This window comes from Dermacentor albipictus, chromosome 4, assembly GCF_038994185.2.
Source record: "Dermacentor albipictus isolate Rhodes 1998 colony chromosome 4, USDA_Dalb.pri_finalv2, whole genome shotgun sequence".
NCBI lineage: Eukaryota > Metazoa > Arthropoda > Arachnida > Ixodida > Ixodidae > Dermacentor > Dermacentor albipictus.
In genome coordinates, this window is record NC_091824.1 from 108,415,442 (window position 1) to 108,438,919 (window position 23,478).

Below are 23,478 nucleotides of genomic sequence, written 5' to 3' on the forward strand. Positions count from 1 at the left end.
AGTTCTTTCTTCTTTTCTCTCTCTCTCCCGAAAATAAATCGTGTCTATTTGATAAGCCAAGCAGAACTCCGGATACACGAAGTTAAAACACATTTTACAGTTCTGGTCCCCGCGGATCTCAGGTTTTTGAGCCTCAAGGACCTGGAGGATCACAAAGGTATCTGCAAGGTCATCGCCGATCATCTGCAAATTCGCCAACGATCAAATACGCGAGTGAAAAGTCTGGCAATAGATGTTTGCAATCACCTGTCGCGAAGCTCCATATTAGGCCAAATAAAATTGAAAGCAACACATAGGGTCATGGGCTCACGGTGAACAAGAGCGGCTAACTTCACTATATCTCTACAAAACCTCCAACGCTCCAACAACACTCTCGTTTTCAGCACAGAATAGAACATTTATGTTAACTGTAGTTAATAAAACTTCCTGCTGGTAGCTGCAAACACATTTCATTCGTGTAATTCAGTGGTTAATGTGGCTTCACGTCCATAGACCGCCGAAATGGCTAAAATAGTTAGAACCATATGCTACTTCAGACTCAAATTCAGTTATAGCCAGCTGTCTGGTACGAAGAGGCGAAGACAAGAAAAAAAAAGAACGATAAGAATCAAAATGATAAGGGACGATTGTCACAGATAACGAAACCCTGCAAAAACTCATTTATACTTGAAGTCATTTCAAGCAATTTCTTTATACTGTAATTAAATAAAAAGCACAATGACTTACAACGCCTCGGCAAGCCCAAGCTGCCCTGTTAAATGTCAACTAAGAGTAAATGAAATAGCAGCTTGAAGGTAACAGCTTCTGATAATGGCCTATGATTAATCATATGCCCACTTTAACCACATGTTCTAGTTCAACCACAATCATGGCCCAAGTGCCGCCAGTGTCTGCGTTCTTAGGTGTATGCATGAACGTATTCATCGGTGTATCGATGGCCGACGTTTGTCGTTGACGGACTTACAAAGTATGCTTCCTCGTTTTTCGGAGCGTGTAGACATCGTACTCAGGACTATATGCTCAGCAACAAACCTGCAAATGCTTTCATTTGTCAACTTCACACAAGAAAAATGCTTAGAAAATCAGTCATTGTTGCTATACTATTGTTACATTAATAACCACTAAGCGCGATATGTCGTCTAATAAGTTTATTAATCCACAGCAAAACAAAACCAACTTCGTATTTAAGATGGCAGTTGGTGGCTGTGGTGGCCTAGCGCAATACCATAGGCTACGTTGTAGAATAAACAAAACCGAAACTTGCTACCATACGCTGAGTAACGGCTAAAATGGGCGGCTCAAGGAATTGACGCTGGCAACATTGTTCGTCGGCGAAGCGTGCTACGTCTTGTCTCTCCTTGGAGTGCCATTTACATTAGCCATGTGCTGCTCCTGTTGCTCCGTCGAAGCTGTTTGCCGCTTCTATTCAGGTTCATGTACTTTTTCCTTATGATCTACTTATCTGTGCTAGTACTAGGAGTGCTTGGCTTGTTCAGTCTCACGCCTTTCGAGAAGCAGCGATGGCACAGCACGACAACATCACGGCATCACAGCGCATGATATGTTCATGCACGGGCGCATTGACGACATCATTTTTCGGTGAGTATCTTGCCCCAAAAGTTTATTGGTCGTAAACAAAATCAGAAGTTCAGTCACGGTGCGTGAACACATGCTAAAAACGTCTCTGTATATGCAGTCACACCGCCGTTTTGAGGCCGCAACTCCTTACATTGCGTTTCCTGCGGCATGGAACTGAGCTTTCGTTCCGTCGTCTCTGCCGAAACTTTCGCGCCGCACTCACAATAACCTTCAAAAGCTCATCAAATTTAGATGCCGCCGTACTAATGCACAAGGTTGCTCTGTATGCTTTGAATGTGTTCAGCTTACATTTGCTTGCGCGTTCAGCTTACATTTGCTTGCGCGTTGTGCGAAACCATTGTGGTGATCACTGTGAAGTACAGGACTTATTGTACTAGGCGGCTTTTCCCCTAGTGTGTTGTCATTTCACTCGGAACACAGTAAGCGATAATAGAGCTGATGTATAACGTCAGCCGTCGTCGACTTGAGTGATTGCTTGTGATGTGTGTTGTCTTGCGTTTTACACGGGTTTCGGATTGTGACACGCTTAGGTGCTGTGAAGGCTCTGCTCGCTCTCAAAGTATTTGCAAGTTGTACCTCGTTGTTTGGTGGTAGTGCTCAGCGAGAGCATCCTGTTTCAGCCAAACGCCTGCTGCCTGCAATGTGCGTGCCAAGTGCGCTGCATTGTGTACGAAAGCGGAACGTGCACGCTCTGAGAGTTTGTTTGGGCGTACTCGACAAGATAGGCTAAAGGCCGTCGTTCTCTACTGTTGTTTACAGTGCACTTCAAACATGGACGCCTGCTACGAGGAGAGGAACGTCAAAGGCCATTCAATTTGGCGCCTCATACGTATTCTCTTTGGCAGGGCGTCTGGAGACCAACTCAAGGCGACGTGCTCGGCCCTCAAGGACAGAGCTATAATTGAAGCAGACCTGTTATTTTGAACAAGCAGATTGCAGAGCTCTTTATTCTGTTTTTGTGTTTTTCAGACTGTTTCATCGCGGGGAATGTCCACGATGAAGTCAGCAATTCAAGAAAAAATAATAAAAAATTCAGTCGGACGTGCGCGCAATCGGCAATTGGCAACATTCGGTTCGTGCAACTGGCTTTACTTTCTGTCCGACCAGTTAACTTTCGTTCATCTGTGCGTATGCCAAATCAGGCTGTATGGTGAGCAGGCGCAGAGATTATCTTGGCGCCCATTCAGCTAGCAAATTAAAAAGACGGAAAGGATTGTTCCTAAGTGCACCCTGTCATCATCACAAGCAGGGCAAGCGTTTCTATGGGAACGAAAATACCCCCAGTTGTATAAGGTACCCACTGAAAATTTTGCTGTCTGCTATTTATTTCATCAACATGGTGTAGCAAGCCACGGTCATCTTTGCATAATTAGTTTCTTGTACATAAATTATTGCTTCTTCTAGGCAAGCTTAGCGTTGTGAAAATTGTGTCCTTGCTGAAAAAATGCCAGTAATGCCTTGCAGCCTTTTGTTTTCTCTTGTAGCTAGTCTTTTTCTTTGTCAAATACCATGGACACATGCTAGCGGCTACATTTATGTTTCGTGTAATATTTCCTCTCTTCACAGTGCTGTGGTCCATTATTTAGTTTTTATTTCTAATGATTGCCGCAGTGAAAGGAACACAAAATTAACTAGATGGTTTAGATAGTACAGTCACTTGTATGCACAAACTTCTCCAGGAATATTTTCTGATACAGTTAATAAATCTGCTCTAGCACACTTCCTAATGTTTAATGTTCATCACACTCTTCAAATACATCTTGCTTCAACAAAATGTGTATTTGGCTATACACTACTGCAGCTCTATCCTCTGTGCATTTGGTTTGGGATGTGACATTGAAGGCCATTGAAGGAAAATGTTAAGTCAGGCAGATTGAATTTCTGAAATGGTACAATTGTCACTTTTAATGATTGAAGGATTATCAAGCAGGAAGATATAAAAGTGAGAGACCGGTTGCAACACCACATTTAAATTTGCAAACCTGCTCCTTCATTTCATTTAAATTTCCAAAGCTTCTGGCTTCACAAGTTCTGGCAAAAACTTGCTCAGGCAATTTGAATGGTTGTTCATTAGAAAAATGAATTCAGCACTCTAAAAAATAGAATAGAGTTCATTCAGTCGGACCACATTTATTGGCTTTGCTGTAAGCTTAGTACCCACCCACACATATGCAGGATGTTAAAGAAAAATATTGTGAAAATGGGAAACATTGCAGGGTGTTAAGAGAAGCCTCATTTTTAAGAAACTGAACTTTAATTTGACCTTGTATTTTGGTGTGGCCCATAAACAACTGTGGAGCTGCACCTTGCTTCTGCTTGGTACAAATAGTTGAATTGCAGTGCATTGTTGCTGTGCTGGTGGTAACTCGAGTGAGGTCTATCACAGCAACCATTGTCATGCAGGAGCATAGTGCAGTTTGTGTAATCCTATTATATTGATAGATGGAACATTGCTTCTTTGAGCAGCAAAATACTGAACATGATAGCAATGATGTCATCATTGTAGCAGTGCACATATGGGGTGATCATCTTTAGCTTTTATAGAACTTTTAGAAATCGTCCATTGCAGATAACATAATTCTAGTCTTCGGGCTGGATTATTCAGAGAGGCAGATATTACTTGCATGAAAAATCGAAATATGTATTCAATTAACAGTGATTTACGAATTAAATCATTTATTAATTCCTTTAAGGTGCTTATTGCAATTTACAGATTGTAGCCATTAAGTTTGTCAGGCATATCCACTTGGAATGAATTTCCAGAATGGCACAAGTTTGGAGATATGTGCCGTCAAACTCGCCATGAAAATGGACTATTGGTCCACGTCCTTATTAAACAAAACGCTCTTCATGCATTGAAGCACAAAAGTAACTGGAACACCCATGTTTTTCATCCCACACTTTGCGAAATAATATCTTGAAACTGGTGTCGTCCTGAAATTTCATTTCAAGTGAATGCGGCATGCGAACTCACCGGCTACAATTCGTAAATTGCAATAAGTGTTGTAAAGTAATTGATTAGAAATTAATTGGTCAACTTTTCTTAATTAGCTGAATATTTTTTTCGATTTCTCGTGCTGGTAATGTCTGCCTCTTCAAACAATCCAGCTTAGTGACAAGAATTAGGCTATCTGCCAGACGTGTTATAAAAATTCAGTAAAATTTAAAAATTGTCACCCAGTATATAAGACACATGTCATTCAGTTGCAGTTCTATTCTGCTAAAATATAGTTTTTTTTTAAACTGTTCAGAGTCATCCACGATTCGGGGACACACCACATCAGTATTCAGTCCACTATAACTTCAAAGTTTTTCCCACATTACAGGAATACAAAAAGGCTAATGTTACGTGTAGCGCAGATACCAGAACTTGAGTATGCATGCACTGTATAGAATGCTCACACAAAAATTAATATCAATGAGTTTGAAAGAGTTCAGCGCAAAGCTGTTCAGTTTATATTTTCCAAATATCGTTCCACTGACTCCCCATCTACTCTAATGCTTCAACATAACACAAAGTCCTTAGAAGCTCGGTGCAGGATACAAAGGTTAAAATTTCTCTTTCTAAAAAAAAAATAAGAAATTGTCAATGGCTCCTGATTTGTACCTTAAACCAATAACATCCAGGTCAACATGCAACAGGCACACTGAAACGCTAACTTACTTTGCCAGAACAAACCTTTTCAAATTTCCTTTTTTCCTGCCTACTATAACCGAGTGGAATCAACTGCCATTATCTTCGCTCATTGACATAGATGCCTTTGAACAGGCCATTCTGTGAATTGGCCTTATTGTTCATATCTTACCTTGTACTTTTTGATCTTGTACTCATGGTGCTCCTCCTTCCAGGGTCCTTCACTGGGCCTGCAGTATGTTCTAAATAAGAAAAAATAATATCAGCTTAGGAAAGACCAGTCTACGTGCAATCATAAATATAAGCTCCTGTTGCAACCTGAATACTAGTGACATCTGCATAAGAGTGGATATTCTTGTTGATGCAGCGAGAGAGTTTTAAACGAACAACATTCTGATCTTGAATCAGTCTAATGTTGTTGCAGTGCCTGTATAATATCTCATTTCTCATGTTGAATGAACACGTAAAGAACACAATAAGTTAGTTCACGTTTTCAAGCTTTTTACCTGTAATGAATGTGTAAACAATCCAAGAAAAGGTGTCTAGAGCATAATGAACACAAAAAAAGATACACCTATAGGTATCATGAGTTTTATATGTCCTTATACCCATGTCCTTGTCTTTTTCCATGCCGTTTATGTACTCAATATATCAAACTGAACAAACCAGGCTATAGTTCTGTAGAAATGTTCTTGATCCACTCTGAATTCTTTTTATTTATTTGTTTACTAGTAGGTCACAAGCCCTTTACATTGGAGCATTGCTGAGAGAGGGAGTATTTATAAAAAATTGATTTTGTTATTCTTTAATGTTATGTGTTGTTACATTTCCATCCACTCCTGCTAGGCCCCAGCCTGGCCTGAAGTGTCTGGAAATAAGTAGCACAGGTTATTTAGAAAGAATACTGTCATAATTGTGTTTCTTAAACTCCTCTGCTTGCTTTAATCCCTACGAATTGCTCTTGATGTACTCAACAGTCACACCTTTGGACGTGGTCAAGATACGGCTTCAAGCACAGCGGAAGCAGCTTGTTAGAAACAAGTGCTTCCTGTACTGTAATGGCCTGATGGAGCACATGTGCTATTGTCTAAATGGAAATGGCCAGAATGGACACATCATGGGACCACCAAGCCAGTGGTACAAAAGGCCTGGACATTTTAATGGCACATTGGTTAGTATTAAAATTCCGGCCTTCTGCTTTTTCCATCAAGTTCTAATGTGTTGAATGCATAAGAAGTTTACTGTTCACTTTTTTTTTCCTTTTTGCCAGTTATGTACAGGGGTTATACAAACAAATTGGCCAACTGCTCAATTGGGCGAGGTCTGGAAGAAATTGAAGTGAATATGTACAACTTCGTTATTAGTTCATTCTCACTGTGGTTTTTTTGCTGACTTTCTCTAGTGATATATCACCTTTAAAAGCCTGGAATGCATAGCTTCTGAGAGGACAAGTTGTTTGGGCTTTGTTTTCATTTTCATGTTTAGATGATGCGTTTATATGAGAAGAGCAAACATTTTGTTTGGGCAGTGGAGATAATAATCACAGATTAAGTAAATGAATATGCAAAATTTGTTAACCCTTTACTTTGTTACTTTATGGCACAAGTCGCTATTGCAAAATGAAAACTAGTGAGTGCTTAAGGCAGGCTTACCTAGTAAGAATCATGAGAATAGCACCAGTTGCAAGATATATCACTCTCCAGACTTGCGGAGCAATGTGTTGGCATTCCATTTAGTAGTCTTTCATATGCCTGCCTTGCGCATTGCAAAAAAATGTTACAGGGAACATTTTTCTATCTAGTGACAGTGGTTGAAAGTGAATATTAAAAAACTGGTGTCACTGTTGCAACATGTGCCATGAAGCAAATAATAAAAAAGTGTAACCAGATCTCACATTTACGAATCATCACACAAAAAACAAAGAAATAGATGTATGCTATCTGCTTCTAGCAGAATAAATTATTGTTGAAGGGCTCCTTATCTCTTTAGGACATTGCGAACAAAGAATGCTGGCGCATTGTTAACGCTTTCAAGGTATCTGCGTAAAATATTACACCTTGTATAACTGCCGTAAAAAGAACAGAAATTTCAAAAGAAAATTTGCTCTCACTTCGTGGCACCGTCAATTTCCTCGTCATCTGTCCTAAAGGATTAAATTTCAGATTTACCCTGCTGTGCACATCGGAAGGCATTAAATTGGTGACGGGGTACTCGTTTAAAATTCCCAAGTCAGCTTCCCTGCACATTTAAAATTCCTTCCTAAGCCACCTTTATACTGTTGGGTTTGGCTTGGGCATTGCATATAAAGCCCTATGACTAGAGTGATGCCTTCTGATCTGTGATACAGTAGGTAAATATCCTTGACCACCATAATAAAATGGTGCAGCACTTCTTTTCTACTCAGTCTCATTCATTTTTTAGGATGGCATACAACCAGCTTTTTGTATGTGCTGTTATTTTATTAAACACTTGTGTTTTCTAACGTGCCTTCCTTGCCTTTCTTTTTTTTTTCACTCTCTTGTGAAACTGTCCTTCGTGCCATGCAGTTTCTTGCAGGTCCAGGTCGCCTTAACCATCTCGGTTAATGTGGGTTAAGAATGTACTATGTAAGCTGTAGAGAGCTGTTGCCAATGTGTCCCTAACTTGCAGGATGCATTCATAAAGATAGCAAGAAACGAAGGTGTCACCTCTCTATGGAGTGGCTTGCCTCCAACCTTGTGAGTTCTTAGTTGATGCAGGTCTTTTGTAAAGATCTTATCAAGCTAACGCTTAGGCTCTTATTGTCCGAGTAGAAAGTTTAAGTACTTATACACATGTTTTCTTCTTTTTAATTTCTTACTACAATGATAAGAATGTTGATGAGCATTTGTAATATTGAAATAACCAATAAAAGTGAGTTCCTGTTATAGCTTGTAAATAGTATGCTTCCTGCATACCTTATGTTAGGCAGCACTTAACACTATAAGTTCATAATGACTGGCTCTACCGGCTGTCACCTTTAGTCATTGCAAGTACTATAACGCAAGATTAAAAATTTTTTATTGTGCCAGTTTTATGTAATAAGTGCGAAATGTACTTCTAGTTCAGCAGACTTCCTGATCTTGTAATCATAAGTAAAAGCAAATGTGACAGTTCTTTATACTTTTTCTGATCGCATTTATCTCCATTTACCTTGAAAACTCTTGAGCGAAGTTCTTTGAGGTATGAATCTTTACTTGTATACTCTCTATAGTCTAAAAATAATATGTGCTTGGACAGGAAGTTTTGTATTGTTCTCTGGGACAAATTCAACTTGAACACATGACAGAGTTGCAGAGTTATGGCCAGACTTTACACATTTTGGCAGACCCAATCAGTTTGATGCCACCAGGAGAATTCACGTTTGCTTTTTTGTAGAAAAGCAGAAATATTAATTTTACATTTTCTTGCCTTCTCCTCAGTTAACAAAGTAGCAGCAATGTTTTCACACCCATTTAAAAGCAAATGAACTTTAGAGTTTAGCTACTGCCATATCTAGTGCACTGTCTGTCTGCTTCCAGCATATTCAGCTTGCATTTGCTTGTGTATTGCACGCAACCACTAAACCACCATCATGCAAATGTGCTTAGTGCTGACACTTAAAGTCTTGCATTCAGATGCTTTGATGCAGCCAACATTTTCTGTTTTAATGATTATGTGATTGTGGCTAACAGTTTATAACAAACTCTTTTATACAGGGTGATGGCTGTGCCTGCCACTGTTATCTACTTCACAGTCTATGACCAGATCCGTGAGTTCTTCAATAACCGTCTCTCTGGACACAAGACCATCTGGGCCCCTGCCCTGTCAGGTGGCCTTGCTCGAGGTATGGCTTTTTAAAGTTTGCTGTGGTAGCTGCTGGCTCTTCGGCCAGCTAAAAATTTTGTTTTGCTGTTGCTGCCAGTTGTTAGCGACATTGCCGAATAGTTGAAAATGGCCCACCTCGTGCACCGACCATTGCATTGGACAGCTAGGGCACCCAGGTTGGTCAGCAGTTACAGATTAAGTATTTGCAGGAAACTCTTCATCATCTCTAGCTGGATTTGTATCATTATCGGCCCCTACACTGGGATCAAGCCACTGCATGCAATTATTGCAGCTTACTGTAAAAACCCACGTATAATAAAAAAAATATTGTTTTCCCTAAATTGGACATGGATAACTTTCAGCTCATAATCTCTGTCTCAACCGAAACTACGAATGTCTGTGCCTGTCGGGCCAAAACATTTGCTGAGGCCTGCATACCATGCCAGGGAACATGCCCACCATCGTTCCATTTCCCTGTTGCCATGCTCCACAAAGGCAACAGGTGGAGAGTAATTGTGGCTCATCAGTTCAGAGTGACCACAGGGAGCAGCTTGGGCTGGTGGTGGCAAAAAATAAGTGCTTTTTTGCATGTTGTTGGGAGAGACCGAGTTTCCGAGGTCCCAAGAAAGAAGCCTTTACAGAGATTGAGGCAGACTTGGCAGCCTATGCCTACATAAAGTGTGAATGCTCTCTGCACCTTGAAGTAGACATCTAGCTGCTGCAGCAAGATGTGATGGAGATCGCTATTCAGGAACAGTGGTGATCATAATAATCTGTAAATACATACAGATGACACCACATAGATGGACACTGGCAGCATTTTGCACAATGTGCATGTAACAATGTTATATACACAATGACACAACATCACCTGCATCTACCTCCAGCTCCGTCCGTTTGTGCATTCCTTTCATTCACCGGAAGTGAGCTACATCTAGCACTTTTCCAGTACTTACGGTATGGAACACGTGGATTACTTCTGTGTCTCTTAATGCACTTTTTGTACTCGTTCATCGAGAGCATCACAGCATTGAGATGAGTGCGTAAGGCCAGTGGGCACCGCATTACCCACTTTATGAACTGCTGGCTTCTCATTATGTCGGCACTCTTAAGAAGTGCAGAATATCAGATGCTTTGAACAACATAGATGAACACCTCTAGGTGGACCTCTCTGACAATGCTTCATTTAGGGAAAGTGAGAGTGAATGAACAGGCAGAGTGGCCTTAACAAAGCTGTGCCATGGAAGTGCGCTAAATGTTTGTGGTACATATCATATGCAGAGAAGTCTATTTTTTAATTTTTTTTATTCCTTTTCTTTTTTGTTCCCCCCTTCGGGCCATCCTAAAATTACCCCTCATATTATATTAACCCTTTACTGCACAATTTTTTGTTTCCTCAATATATTTTTCATGGAGTTGTAGTGAACGATAACAGTACCTATACTCCCATGGAAACATCAGCGATTTTCTGGGATTTAATTTTGCAGAAAAAGGGTATGTTGCATATTTGCAAAAACGTGCAAATAAAGAAGTTGAAGGTGAAAGATAGACTTAATGCAATTCATACCCAGATGTTTATTTGCACGTCACAATCATTGCTGCACTTATGAGTTAGTGTGGAACAAAAAGAAGCAATTGTACTTGCTTGTGCACCACACGTGGTTCCCCACACTTGTGCACTACGTCGTGCAGATTCCCGTGCAGCCAGGAAGCAATACAGTGTCTTCGCGTTATTGTCAAAATATAGAACATAGAAGCACAGACGTACGGCTGTGCCCATAACGATTCAGCACGGCAGCGTGTGGATGCACCACATCCTTCTGAAAAAAATATTGACCAGCAAACATTTTGCAGACATATTGAATCGAAACGGATTTACACTTGTGGTTGTCGTCACTCCTGGAAAGGTCGCTGCGTGCACTATCAGGAGGAATTGCTCGACCATAAAAGCGTTTGGGAGCCATTTCAGTTTTCTGAAGAAAATAAACCATATACACATTGTTGCATTTGCGCAACATAGCAATGTTTCGTTGCCAGGAACAAACTATTCCAAGATAGCAATGTTTTTTTAAATGTACAGAGTCAGGAGGATGTGGAGTTTAGCGTAAGAATTTTGGGGGGCTTTGTCTTATGGAGAAATACATTTACAATTGGGAAAACTTATCCGTATCGCTGCTTGCGGGCATGCGCAGCCTCCGCCACGTTTCTTTTTGTAGAAGATGCGAAGGATGAACACAGATGGTAGCACAAGGCGGCTTGTTCTTTAGACGAATAATGCGGAAATGCAACGTGTACAGGCAGCTCTAAATGGACTTTGCTTCTGTGTTTAACGCCGTTCATCGGAATGTTGCGTTAATGCAACAAGGTGCAGTAAAGGGTTAAGGTTTTCGCAGAATGTCCTTCACAAGATGGAAGCAGTCTGACCACATGTCTGGTTTCTGCAGCGCATGCTTGTTCTCTCGCCGATAGCAACAGTGGTTATCAGTAGATGGCATAGCCATATGTTCGCATGATTTAATGAATCTGAGCACAGAATAGCAGCTGGCGAAAAATTCCTTTGCCGGTCCCACCGTGCAGCTATTATGTGCATAGTGCTATGCTTTAACAATGGAACATAGGTACTACCTCTCCAATTTTAACCATTATTTTGGCCTGCACAAGGTTACGTTTATGGGAACGAAGGCAGTAGGCAAATGTTGCGACATGCTAGATTTATTGCCTGTGAAAGCACCTGAAATTTTTTTTTGTTTTGGTGCTATGCAGAATTGCCACTCGTAGAAAATGCAAACCATCCACAATGCTATGGATCTGCATACAACAGACTTTTGGATATAATGGACTATATGTGATGATGTGTTTGGTAGGCCATAATAACAACGAAAACAATTTCGCACTGAATGGATTAGGCTATATAATAGATTAAACACTACAACAGACAAAATTTGTGGGGTGCGAGATATGGTACTTAGTGCTCACCTATAGGGCTTATTAGAGACTTTTAAGGGCAACAAACAAGGTTGAAAAGAAGCCAAGGATTGCACAATCAGCGATGAATTGAAAAATTATAGGCATAATATTAAAGAAATACTGACACAAATATATTGGATCTTGCCTTTTCTGTTGAAATAAATTGCTAATGAACCGATAATCACAGCACAAAACCTTGTCTGCTTCAGCGAGATACGGTTACATATTTCGAGCCTTGTTTATACCGACCAGTTCACGTTTTGATTTCAGAGAGCACTGAGAGGAGCTTAACTTCGTGGGCTTTTTTGTAAACACAGCTGGTCCTGTGTCGTAGAAAACTGCCGCACATGCCGCGCACGACACTTGTTATTGCTAGTTGTTTTTCTCCATCTACATATACATGTGCCGCACGATGTCCTTGCCATGCAACGATTTCTTGCAGGTAGGAATCGCAGACATGGCCAATCACTTTAAGGTGTAAGCCTCTTTAAACAAACCGCCTTTCTCACATGGCAACCCTGCCAAAATGGCTGCTTTGCTTTCAGCAGCTGCCAACAGACAGCGACACAAGTCTATGCTAGTGCAACCTTGGAAACAGCTGGCTTCCCCGTAGATGAAGGCAAATTCAAAATTTATTTCTTCTTAAAAACCAGGCAAGTAAGAGTGCCAAGTGATATATATATTTAACCATCTGGACAATAAAATGCTATCTTCCTGCAAATTTTCACTAAGAGAAGAGCAGAGGCTAGCATAAAATTGGTTTTTCTACGCTTAAGTGGTAAACACATGAGTATGACATGGACAGCATTTTACCACGAGGGACAGCTGAGGAAGACTGGCAGCGCAGCCGGTGTAGGCGCACATCACCATGGTGACCATAGTCCCACTCCCAGGTTGAGCAAATGTACAAGCAGCACGGTATGCTCGTAGCGGGGTAGGCAAAATTAGAGAAGTATAGCTGAATGGGTTTACAGGCCAATGAGCTCAGTAGGCAAGTGGAGACGGCAGCAGAGTGCCGCATGAAAGGGTGAGCTATAGCTCAGCGATCCCTCGCTCGGTCGAGCAGAGTGGTGTTGTGGTGTTGGTGTGGTAGTGATGATGATAGAACATACCTTACTGCACCAGTGTTTTTTTGTTTTTTTAAGTCTTGGCTGAATTGACATTTGTTCTCTTTAGCCACCCAAACCCAGCCCGTATACATTGAAGAATTCGATCTGTATTTTCTTTCAGAAATAAATAAAACCAGAAATATGCACTTGCAAAGCCTGGTGACTACTCCATAGCAGTGATTTTTTTCTGTTGGGTGGATCCAGCCCAAGCAGGGCGGCTGCTATCATAAGAGTGACAAGTTTGTTGGATTCAGAGCAGCAGTACATAATATGTACATATTATGTGCTGTTTTTTCCTACGTGTTCTTGCTGAAGGCTGAGGGACTGGCATGGTGGAACATGCCTATTCATAGGACTGAAATAACAAGACAAGACCTTGGAGTATCCCGGATGGGCATTTGTCATGTTTACTGTGTGTTCTTTGTAGTACTCATTATAGCACTGTTAATATGTTTCACGTGAGTGAGGTGGTTTTAACGGTTGTGTTTTCTTTTATCGTTACAGTGTTTTCTGCCACTGTGATAAGTCCCCTGGAGATGATTCGTACAAAAATGCAATCCAAGAAGCTTAGCTATATGGGTTTGTACATAGTTTTTTTTTGTTTTCTTACTTGATTGGAGAACAAGCATTAAATAGTAGGGATATCAATTTAACAAAGCTGGAAATCATTTCATTAAATGGAGGCTCCTATGACGTAGTAGTGCGAATAATGTTATGTTTTCATATAAGCTTCGTTGGTACATGTTGTGAGTGAATGTTCCTAAGTAGTGGTTCCTCTAGAGTTTCTAAGTAAAGATTCAGAGGAACAACGATGCCTTAGCAGACAGGGCTGTCATGTCACAGTCCAAAATGCACGTTTTGGTCTGTCATGTTTCACCTGCTAATTGTCCAATCTTGTTCTGAAACAGTGCTTTGAAAAAAAATTGAGAAAGCCTAGAACTTGGGGCAGTGTATGGAGTAGTAAAGTCAATTCCAGGTTATGATGATCACATTCCAGCAGCAACAGAATGCAAAAGCACTGGTGTACCTTAGATTTAGCTGGTGGCTAAAGAATGATGGAAATTAACCCAGAGCCAACTACGGTAGCATTGCTCATGATACTTTGAGCAACATTATTATGTATGACCTGATTGATGGGCACTTGGCAGCTTTCCAAGAAGGTCAAGATAGCAGAAATTTGAGGGTCTGGCTCCATGTGACGGTCACAAATTCACCACTTTTGCATGTTGAAACTACTTGTGTAGTGCTGAATGACTGAATTTCTTATGTGATTAGCCATCATATTTCAGGATATTTGGGAGACATGTTTTTAAAAGCTGAAGATGCCAAGGTACTGTTTCCGAGAAATCATAATTGCACACTTTCTCAGATTTAGAGATTATTGCTAGCACAGGAAAAGAAGTGTGCCTTAAAACAAGATGCAAGATAGATTGGAGAAAGACCTTTGGGCCGAGAAATGAAAAATAGGATATTAATATTACTAATAGTATGCATCAGCAAGGCAGCAGCCCTATATGACATAGAGCATGGATAGGAGCAGAAGAAAGCAGGGTGTATAAAAAACATTGTTGCTTTTTTTTTTTTGTTAAAGGTTGCACTAAAGTGGCACTGGAAACCTTCTAGATTTCGGTAAATGTCTTTTTGTGAATCAACCTGTTAATTTTATTATTTAAAAGTCTGCTTCCAAAGGTTTTGATGCGTGATGTAGTCAAACATAGACTACAGGCTCTTCTAATTAGCGCATGTGTGCAAGACATTGCTGGATACAATTAAGGTATATATCTAAGACATTATGATGTGACATTTGTTTACCTTCACAAACCAGAAAAATCCTGTGAACAATGATGAACTGTGAAAATTACCATTGCCATGTTGAATTGCAAAGATTTTGGACAAAAAAAGAATTCAAAATCCATTAGAGTTTGCTCAGTAGTTTTAAAGCTGTGTAAGAAATTGTCCAAAAAAAGCTTTCATTTGAATTCAGCCATCTGCTAAGCATGCATCTTTGCCCCTGAACAAGCTTTTAGACTGCCTGACCTAGTGAAAATTCTGCGAGGTTGCAACTGTACTTAGTAGTGAGCAAGGGCTCTAACACAGTACAGTGCAAGTTTCAGTGTGGTTCAAGGCACTCTCAGTCGTCGTACTTGTTGGTCATTGATATTTTTGGCAAATTAATTATTTGTTGGGAATGACAGTGTGTCACTTTCTCATTCACATTTCGCTATTTTCTGCAGAAATAGGACAAGCTGTGAAGAACCTCGTCAAGACCAGGGGTTTACTATCACTCTACGTAGGCCTTGGACCAACACTTCTGAGGGATGTTCCTTTCTCTTGTAAGTGCTAGATAAGGAATGTGCATAACAAATAATTGTCTCTTCTATCGTCCTTTCACATACAAAGCAATATTCGTGCCGACTGCCTTGCCAGAGCTGCGCATGGCAATTTAATGGAGTCAGTTTAAATCATATTTTTCAGAGATGCTGTGACTTTGGTTTCTGCTGTTGCGTGGCGTTCATGATTGTTATGTGGGGCGTGATGCGAATGTTTCATATTGACCCCTTTACAAAGTGGGCAAGGTCCAGGCATATCTTCACCACATCAAGCTTAGCAGGGCTTACACAAACTACTTCAAATGAAAACTTCAATTCGTAGACCCACCGACGTGTTCAGTGTGCAATATACTGTATTTACTCGCATAATGATCGCACTCGCGTAATGATCGCACCCCTGAATTTTGTCGTCAAAATTCGATTTTTTTTATTTCCTGTGTAATGATCGCACCCCGAACTTGCCACAGCGATATCTCGTGTGCCAAGTGTAGCTAATAATGATCGCACTTACCATCTGTCGAATGCTACGCGAACGACTCGTCTGCACGCACCAAACATTCTTAAGTAGATGCCTCATTTCATTACTTTCATCACTTTCCGCACTTCCATGACAAAAAGAGGTACAACCAAACTTCCCTTTATTATGGGTAGGCTTTATAATGGTTGTGGTCAACAAAAACAAAAAAGGCGCCTTTCGATTCTTTCCATCTGCACTCGTGAGCACGCAACAAATCGCGCGCGGCAGTGATAGTAGCCACGTTTACACTGATACGTTAAAAGTGTACCCTATTCACATGCCGACGCTTGTAACACAGCTAAGATATCTTTAGGATAGTAGTGAAGACAGATGCCGCAGCTTCTGCAGCACGCCGGCCATCCGTTTCTGTCAGTGGCAGCTAAGCGCGCCCATCTGTTTCTGTTCCCTTAAAGTGGGCATGGCTACGTTATTGCCGCAAACTTGCCGATATTAACGATATTATTCATCACTGATACAGAACAAACTGTTTCAATGCACGTAATGTACTCACGAGAAGAAAAAAAAAAATCGCATTTGGCGTGTTCGGCTTGCTCCGCCGGCCGCCATTTTTGTTTTAGTGTCCCCGCACCCGCATCCCGCAGCAAACGCGGACCGAAAAAAAAAAAGTTTTTTGTTTTCGCGGGAAATTTAACTCGCGTAATAATCGCACCCCTGAATTTGCGTCAATTTTTCTGACAAAATAGTGCGATCATTATGCGAGTAAATACGGTACCTGTGGACTCGCAGCATGTTTTATGTAACTGCAGTCATTGCTAATCTCTCATCAGACAGACAACCTCTGAATGCTCTGCTGTATTTGTAGTGCAACTTTAGCTTGAACCTGCGAGGCATTCTTGACCCGGAGAGAACACTTCTTTGCAATTGCATGTAATTATGGTACATCTAATATTACAGAGAACTGCAGAACTGATGAGACTTTATAAGCAGCTTTAGTCTGTGCGTGTATCTGCAGTTGCGTATCGTTTGTGTATGCATAATCGCTATTTTTCATCTAACGCCTGGTGTATGATGCCAGGTTGTCAGCCAGGCAAACATCTCCAGATTTTCATTACGTACAGCATCTCTCTTTCTCTCTTTTTGCGTGACTGGAGTGTGCATATGCTGCACCCTAGCTTTGAGCACCACAATCTAGAGATGTGCGAATGCTTGAATAACACCATATCGAATCATATAGTGAGCATTTGCATAATTAGATTCACAAATCGAATATCTACTATTCCATTTTTCAAATATTCATAATTTTTGGTGTAGCGGCCCATGCAGTGGCACATGTTGCATGCACTGCAGACTCCCTCGTGCTCGATGCCACCCAAGCGAGCATCTCACTTTGTTTTCGGTGCCAAAGGAGCACCGAGTGCGCTGCAGAAGGGCAGCCCCAGCTGATGTGGCAGCAGACTTTGTCACTGTAAGCACTCCCTGATGTTGGCACAATGTGGGAATCGCGCACACAGTGCCAAAACGCCGCAATTCGAAGAACGGTGCTGCATCAGCCAGAGGTCGGCCCCTTTCAGTACAAGGTTTGTCTAAGTTGACAGGTCCGATTGAAATGATAATGCAACGCATAAAGAGGGAAGGCAACAAAAGCAGCATCTATTTCATCAGGTGCGAACCAATGTATGAAGATGGGGCCGATTACCTGCCAATAGGCATGTGCAGGTAGTGTTCACTTAGGAGCCCACTTCAAGAGCCATCAATCTAACTCACACGTGGGGTCTCTGTACTGATCACTGATGAGCCACCCATGTGAACATATTAGCGGCGAACATTCCGCGATGCCTTACAGCCTGTTTTTACTTTCCCCAGTGGTGAAGTTTTGTCATAACCACACTGCCGGAGGCCATTAGGCCTTATCAGCACTGCTTCATCGGGCATTGGTGATTAAAGTTATGGTTTAGTGCTGAATCAATGCAGGTCTATTCACAGCGGCCACACGACACTCAAAATGCCTACAAACCGGCTCACAAACAAAAGTGAGTGCATGGAATGGCGACAATGTTGTTCATAGCAGCCATCTTTCTGACACACCGTACGGCGGCCTCTCACTCTCAATGCCGTTCATAGACGCACATTGGCCTATCTTTTTCTGACTTTGAGCAACCCATCACAAGAGTAGCTTTGGATTTACACGGCGGGTGTGAAAGTGTCATGGCTGGTTGCATGCACTTGTGCGGACGGCGAGTAAAGGGAAAGGGAGTGCAGGGGGCAGTGAGCATCTTGCGAACTTCAGAAATCAGAAATGTTTTTATTTCCAAGAACTTTGTTGAAACAACATACTGTATTTACTCGCGTAATGATCGCACTTTTTTTGTCAGAAAAATTGACGCAAATTCAGGGGTGCAATCATTACGCGGGTTAAATTTACCGCGGAAAAAAAATTTTTTTTTTTCGCCCCGCGTTTGCTGCGGGATGCGAGATTGCGGGTGCGGGACACCAAAACAAAAATGGCGGCCGGCGGAGCAAGCCGAGCGCGCCGAATGCGATTTTTTTTCTTCTCGTGAGTACATTACGTGTATTGAAACAGTTTCTTCCGTATCAGTGATGAATAATATCGTTAATATCGGCAAGTTTGCGGCAGTAACGTAGCCATGTCCACTTTGAGGGGACAGAAACAGGTGGGCGCGCTTAGCTGCCAGTGACATAGAAATGCATGGGTGACGTGCTGCGGAAACTGCGACATCTGTCTTCACTACTATCCTAATACGGCACGTTTCCGCTAAGGGTGGGCGAATATCTTAGCTGTGTTACAAGCGTCGGCGTATGAATAGGGTACACTTTTAACGTATCAGAGTAAACGTGGCTAATATCATTGCCGCGCGCGATTTGTTGCGTGCTCACGAGTGCAAAAGCAGATGAAAAGAATCGAAATGCGCCTTTATTGTTTTTGTTGAGATCAACCATTATAAAGCCAACCCATAATAAAGGCAAGTTTGGTTGTACCTCACTTTGTCATAGATGTGCGGAAAGTGATGAAAGTAATGAAATGAGGCATCTACTTAAGAATGTTTGGTGCGTGCAGGCCGCTTGGCTTGTCTTGAAAAGTCGTTCGCGTAGCATTTGACAGATGGTAAGCGTGATCATTATTAGCTAGACTTAGCACACGACATATCGCTGCGGCAAGTTCGGGGTGCGATCATTACGCGAGTGCGATCATTATGCGAGTAAATACGGTATGAAACACTCATCTATTTGGATATACAATTACAAAATAGCAAAAGAAATGTGCAACATGTAAAGAAACATTCATCTTTTCAGATAATTATATAGTATTTATATAAAAAATCTGTTACTCTTAATGAGCAACAAAGCTAAGGTGCATATTGTATTATAAGTAAAACCTCGTTAAACCGTACCCACTTAAACAGCAGCTTCATTTTAAAAGTATTAAAGTCAAATCCCCGACTCACCTGCAATTTAACATAATGCGTTTTGTATCTGCACAAACCATACCAGCTTACTGTGCTTCCACTTTTCATCACAAAATCACGGTGGTATGTTGGCCCGGTTTAACAACGAGCCTCAGAGATCGGAACGGCCTCCAAGCACAAACGCAGAGGGCGCTTAGAAAGGTGGAGCCACATCAACATCATTTCAGTGCCGTGTCAGAGTCGGAGCGTTGTGGCCCGCGTCACATGAGCTAGGGCAACATAGAAGAAAATTTGGACATCGTTCGTACTGTCGAACATGGCATGAAGAAGTCGGTGATAACACGTGAGGGGGTTGTACTGTTGACTATGGCGTCTGGCATTTGGAATGCGAAGGAGAAGTTGGTCGGCAATGCTGCTGCAACCACAAAAATACAACAGAGGCAACGGTGGTGAAAAGTCAAATTTCGTAGCCTACACCTCTACGCAGTCACAGCAGCGCTACTGAGCAACCTCTTCGCATTCCAAATGCCACGCCCTGTACCCAACAGTAGATCCCTGTCGCATGCAAGCACTGACTTCTTCGTGTCACGTTCGATAGCATGAACGACGTCTAATTTTTCTTCTATGCTGAGCACCCAGCATCTTCTTTTATCTGAGCTTCAGCATGATACGAGTCTTTTTTTGCATGACGCCACAACGCTCTCTTGGCTCTCGGGCACGGTGCCGAAATGATGTTGATGTTGATGTGGCTTCACACGCAAACGCACAGGGCGCTTGGAGGCTGTTGTTCCGATCTCTGAGGCTTGTTGTTCTGCCGGGCCACCCGATGAAGATGACGCACCGCCGTGTTTGCGCGATGAAAAGCAGAAACACTACATGTTAACCGATAGGTACGCAGTAAGCTGGTACGGTTTATGCGAATACAAAACACATTGTGTTCAGTGGCCGTTGAGTTGGGGATTTGACTTTACTACTTTTAAAGCGAAACTACTCTTTAAGGGAGTATGGTTTAATGAGGTTTTACTGTACACATAACTTTGATGAGACCACAGTGTCAGTTCGAATAAACCGGAAGTTCAAATTCAGCATGTTTGAATTAATGAAATTCAACTGTACATAAGTTATGCCCCATAGAAAAATTTATGTGCACCGTGCGGAACCTCCGGTCAGGATCAAATTAACCTAAAAATTTAATTTGCTGGAGTTGTAACGACAGTCTACAGCGGCTTTTCTCCCTGTCATTACTGCAAACGTGAAACAAGATGAAGTGAGCCCCTTTTCTGTGTCGAGAGATCAAAAATATTATAGAAGGGGCTCAACCGTGGTTTATTTCTGTAGGAGATTTCGTGCAGGTTTCGTGCTCAAGTATGATTTTTTGGCGCTGAACAATTGGGCAAGTCTTTTGCCACCTGCTCATGATGATATGCTCACAGCCTGTTGTGCGTTTTGGGCTAGGTTTCTACTGGACTTGCTACGAAAACTTGAAGCTGCGATGCAACCAGGAGCAGCCAACCTTCTTGTTTAGCTTCACAGCTGGGGCGGCTGCAGGGACAGTGAGTATTACACATTTCTCACAGCTTCATTCAGTTCGTTTTCAACTACCTGCAACAGTAAACAGTTGTAGAAACAGTACACACAACTTCCTTGTGTATGCCAAGGGGACTTTGACACACCTAATAACTAGTGTTGACAGTAGGCTGCATAGTAAGATGCAAAGCTGTTATGTGTCAATAAACTCTTCCGTACTGTTTTTTAGATATTCACAGCAGCACAAGTATCACATGCAGGGGCATTCTGATTGCTGATGCCTCATAAGTAGAAACTGGATTATACACTTCCCAATCTGGTCTTGGTGGCACTAAAGATGCTGCTGAGCAGTGCAAACGAAAAAGTCACCAGGTAGTGCAGTTGTGTAAGCATGTTGTGTACAGGATTACGGGTTGCGACATTGTGTCTCTCATGCACTTGTCTGCACAAGCCTGCCCTTCATTGCCGCACCAGCCTAGAAAACACGAATGCCGGCACCCACCCGTAAAATGCTACATATTTCCAGGCAGCTAGCGCAATAAAGGATACATGTGTGCGCCACAGCTGTTTGCAGAATCAAGTACCGTAAAAACCCGTGTATAATACAAACCTATATATAGTATGAGGTGAAATTTTTGGGACGCGAAATGAAAAAAAAAGTTTTATCCGCATGTAATATGAGTTTGGGAAACACGAGAAAAACATTTAAATTGCACTCCGTACTTCAATTGCTTTCTTCCTCAGCTGCGCTTTCTTCGGATAGTTCCTCGTCAGACATATCTTACCAGAGGTACTCATCCTCTGTGCCATCGAGCGCATTCGAGATGCCGCACTTCATGAATGTGCGACTACACACAAGGTCCTCTGGTATGCTGGCCCAAGCATCCACAATCCACTTGCATAGCGTGGCTGGCAAAGCCCTCTTCAGCCGCCCGGCCGGCATCACTGCAGGCTCACCTGAGCGCATCCAATCTGCGTAACACTGCTTGACCGCGTCCTTGAATGGCTTATTCATGCAAACATCTAAAGGCCGTAGCTGAGACGTCATCCCACCCAGGATAACGACTAATTCAGTGCCAGATTTGCGCAACAGCCTCTTCACTGAGTCGGCCAAATGGCAACGAAATGCGTCCAGCAGAAGGATAGACGGGGATGACAACAGTGTGCCGGGCCGCCTACGCCAGACGTACTTTATCCAGTTGAGCACAAGATTCTCGTTCATCCAGCCTCTCGTGGCATCCCACGACCACATTTTTTGGCAGCTCCTCACCTTTAGGCACTGTCTTGCACTTGAAGACGACATAGCGCAGGAGCTTGCATCCGTCTGCCGTGCACGACAACATGACAGTAACTTGCGTTTTCTCGTTGCCAGTGAACCAGGCATAAACTTGTTTAGAGCCCTTTTCGTGCGTGGTGAGGGGCAATGGCATGTCCATATAAGCTGGTGTTTAGTCAGCATTGCCGATTCACCCTAGCTGGGAGTTCTAGGACTTGTGCAGCGAAATAATGTGGCGCTGGAAAACCACTAGCAGCTCTTCGAACGATTCGGGCAGCTTTTGCAAAATCGAAGTTCGGTGGCATAAGGAAAATCCAGCACGGCACATGTAGCGATAAATCCAGTGCTTGCTCACTTTGAAGCGGCGCTCGGTAGCTCTTTTTCTCTTCCAAGCTCCTTAGCTTTTGCCTGCATAAGCTCCACGCTCACAGCTAGATGCGCGGCTCGCTGTTGGTGTACTTCCGTCACGGCGAGTTCGATTTCCGGGAATGTGTCACTCTTCTGGCCGCGAAAGCTTCTTCGCGTTCCACTGCACATGAAACGGGCTTCCTTCTGTCTCCCAAACTTCCTCCCAAACCGCACTGTTGCCAATTTCCTGTGCGGCTAAAATAACCTTTCTCTTAAAAGCAGCCAAGTACTGCTTTCGTGGTCCGGACATCTTGGTCCTTCAATGCGGTGCTGTAGTCATGCAGCAATAATGAAACCAAGCCGTAGCCATGCAGCAATAAGGAAGACAAGCCATAGTCATGCAGCAATAACGAAGTCAAACCATAGCGACGCAGCAATCACGAAATCAAAACTTCTAGCCCAAATTTCTGACTGAAATTTTTATTCGGATCTGCATATAGTACAAGGCGAAAATTTGGGACGCTAATAATAATTAAAAAAAACGTATTATATGCGGGTTCTTACGGCAAGTCACGCTTGTTCACTTTTGCGTACCAATTTATTTAACGTTTTCGCATGCAAAATATTTATCCGCATCGTGTGATCAGTTGAGGAGGCTCTCACATATAAAGATGGTCCATTATTACCGTATTTACTCAAATGTAACACGACTGCGACTGTAATGCGAGGATCTACTTTCAAGTCACGTAAAATAATAAAAACCGAGAATGTAACACGAAATGAATGGAAGAACAAATGGTACATTCATTCAAGAACTCACTATTTGGAAACAAGTTCTTTCCACTTATCGTCATTGTCTGAGGCGGAGACAGCTTTCCTTGCGTGGTGTTCTTGAGCAATCCCTTTCGGAGATAGTTTCACTTTCATGAACTTTCGTGTGATGCAGCACCAAAAACATCC

The 23,478-nt window shown here is 42.2% G+C and overlaps 1 protein-coding gene across 2 annotated transcripts in view; it reads left to right on the forward strand.

Moving 5' to 3' along the window:
* Positions 1-1,309: 1,309 nt before the first annotated feature.
* The window catches only part of LOC139059241 (mitochondrial glutathione transporter SLC25A40-like), a 33,417-nt gene continuing 11,248 nt past the window's right edge, over positions 1,310-23,478 (forward strand). Inside the window, exons 1-7 of one of the 2 annotated variants that reach the window (XM_070537392.1) lie at positions 1,310-1,599; positions 6,211-6,404; positions 7,883-7,950; positions 8,950-9,077; positions 13,639-13,713; positions 15,369-15,467; positions 20,823-20,920. In XM_070537392.1, the coding sequence (XP_070393493.1) occupies positions 1,521-1,599; positions 6,211-6,404; positions 7,883-7,950; positions 8,950-9,077; positions 13,639-13,713; positions 15,369-15,467; positions 20,823-20,920 (741 nt within the window). In that variant the 5' untranslated portion in view covers positions 1,310-1,520. The remainder of the gene's footprint in view (positions 1,600-6,210; positions 6,405-7,882; positions 7,951-8,949; positions 9,078-13,638; positions 13,714-15,368; positions 15,468-20,822; positions 20,921-23,478) is intronic. The other variant, XM_070537391.1, reaches the window with a different exon arrangement.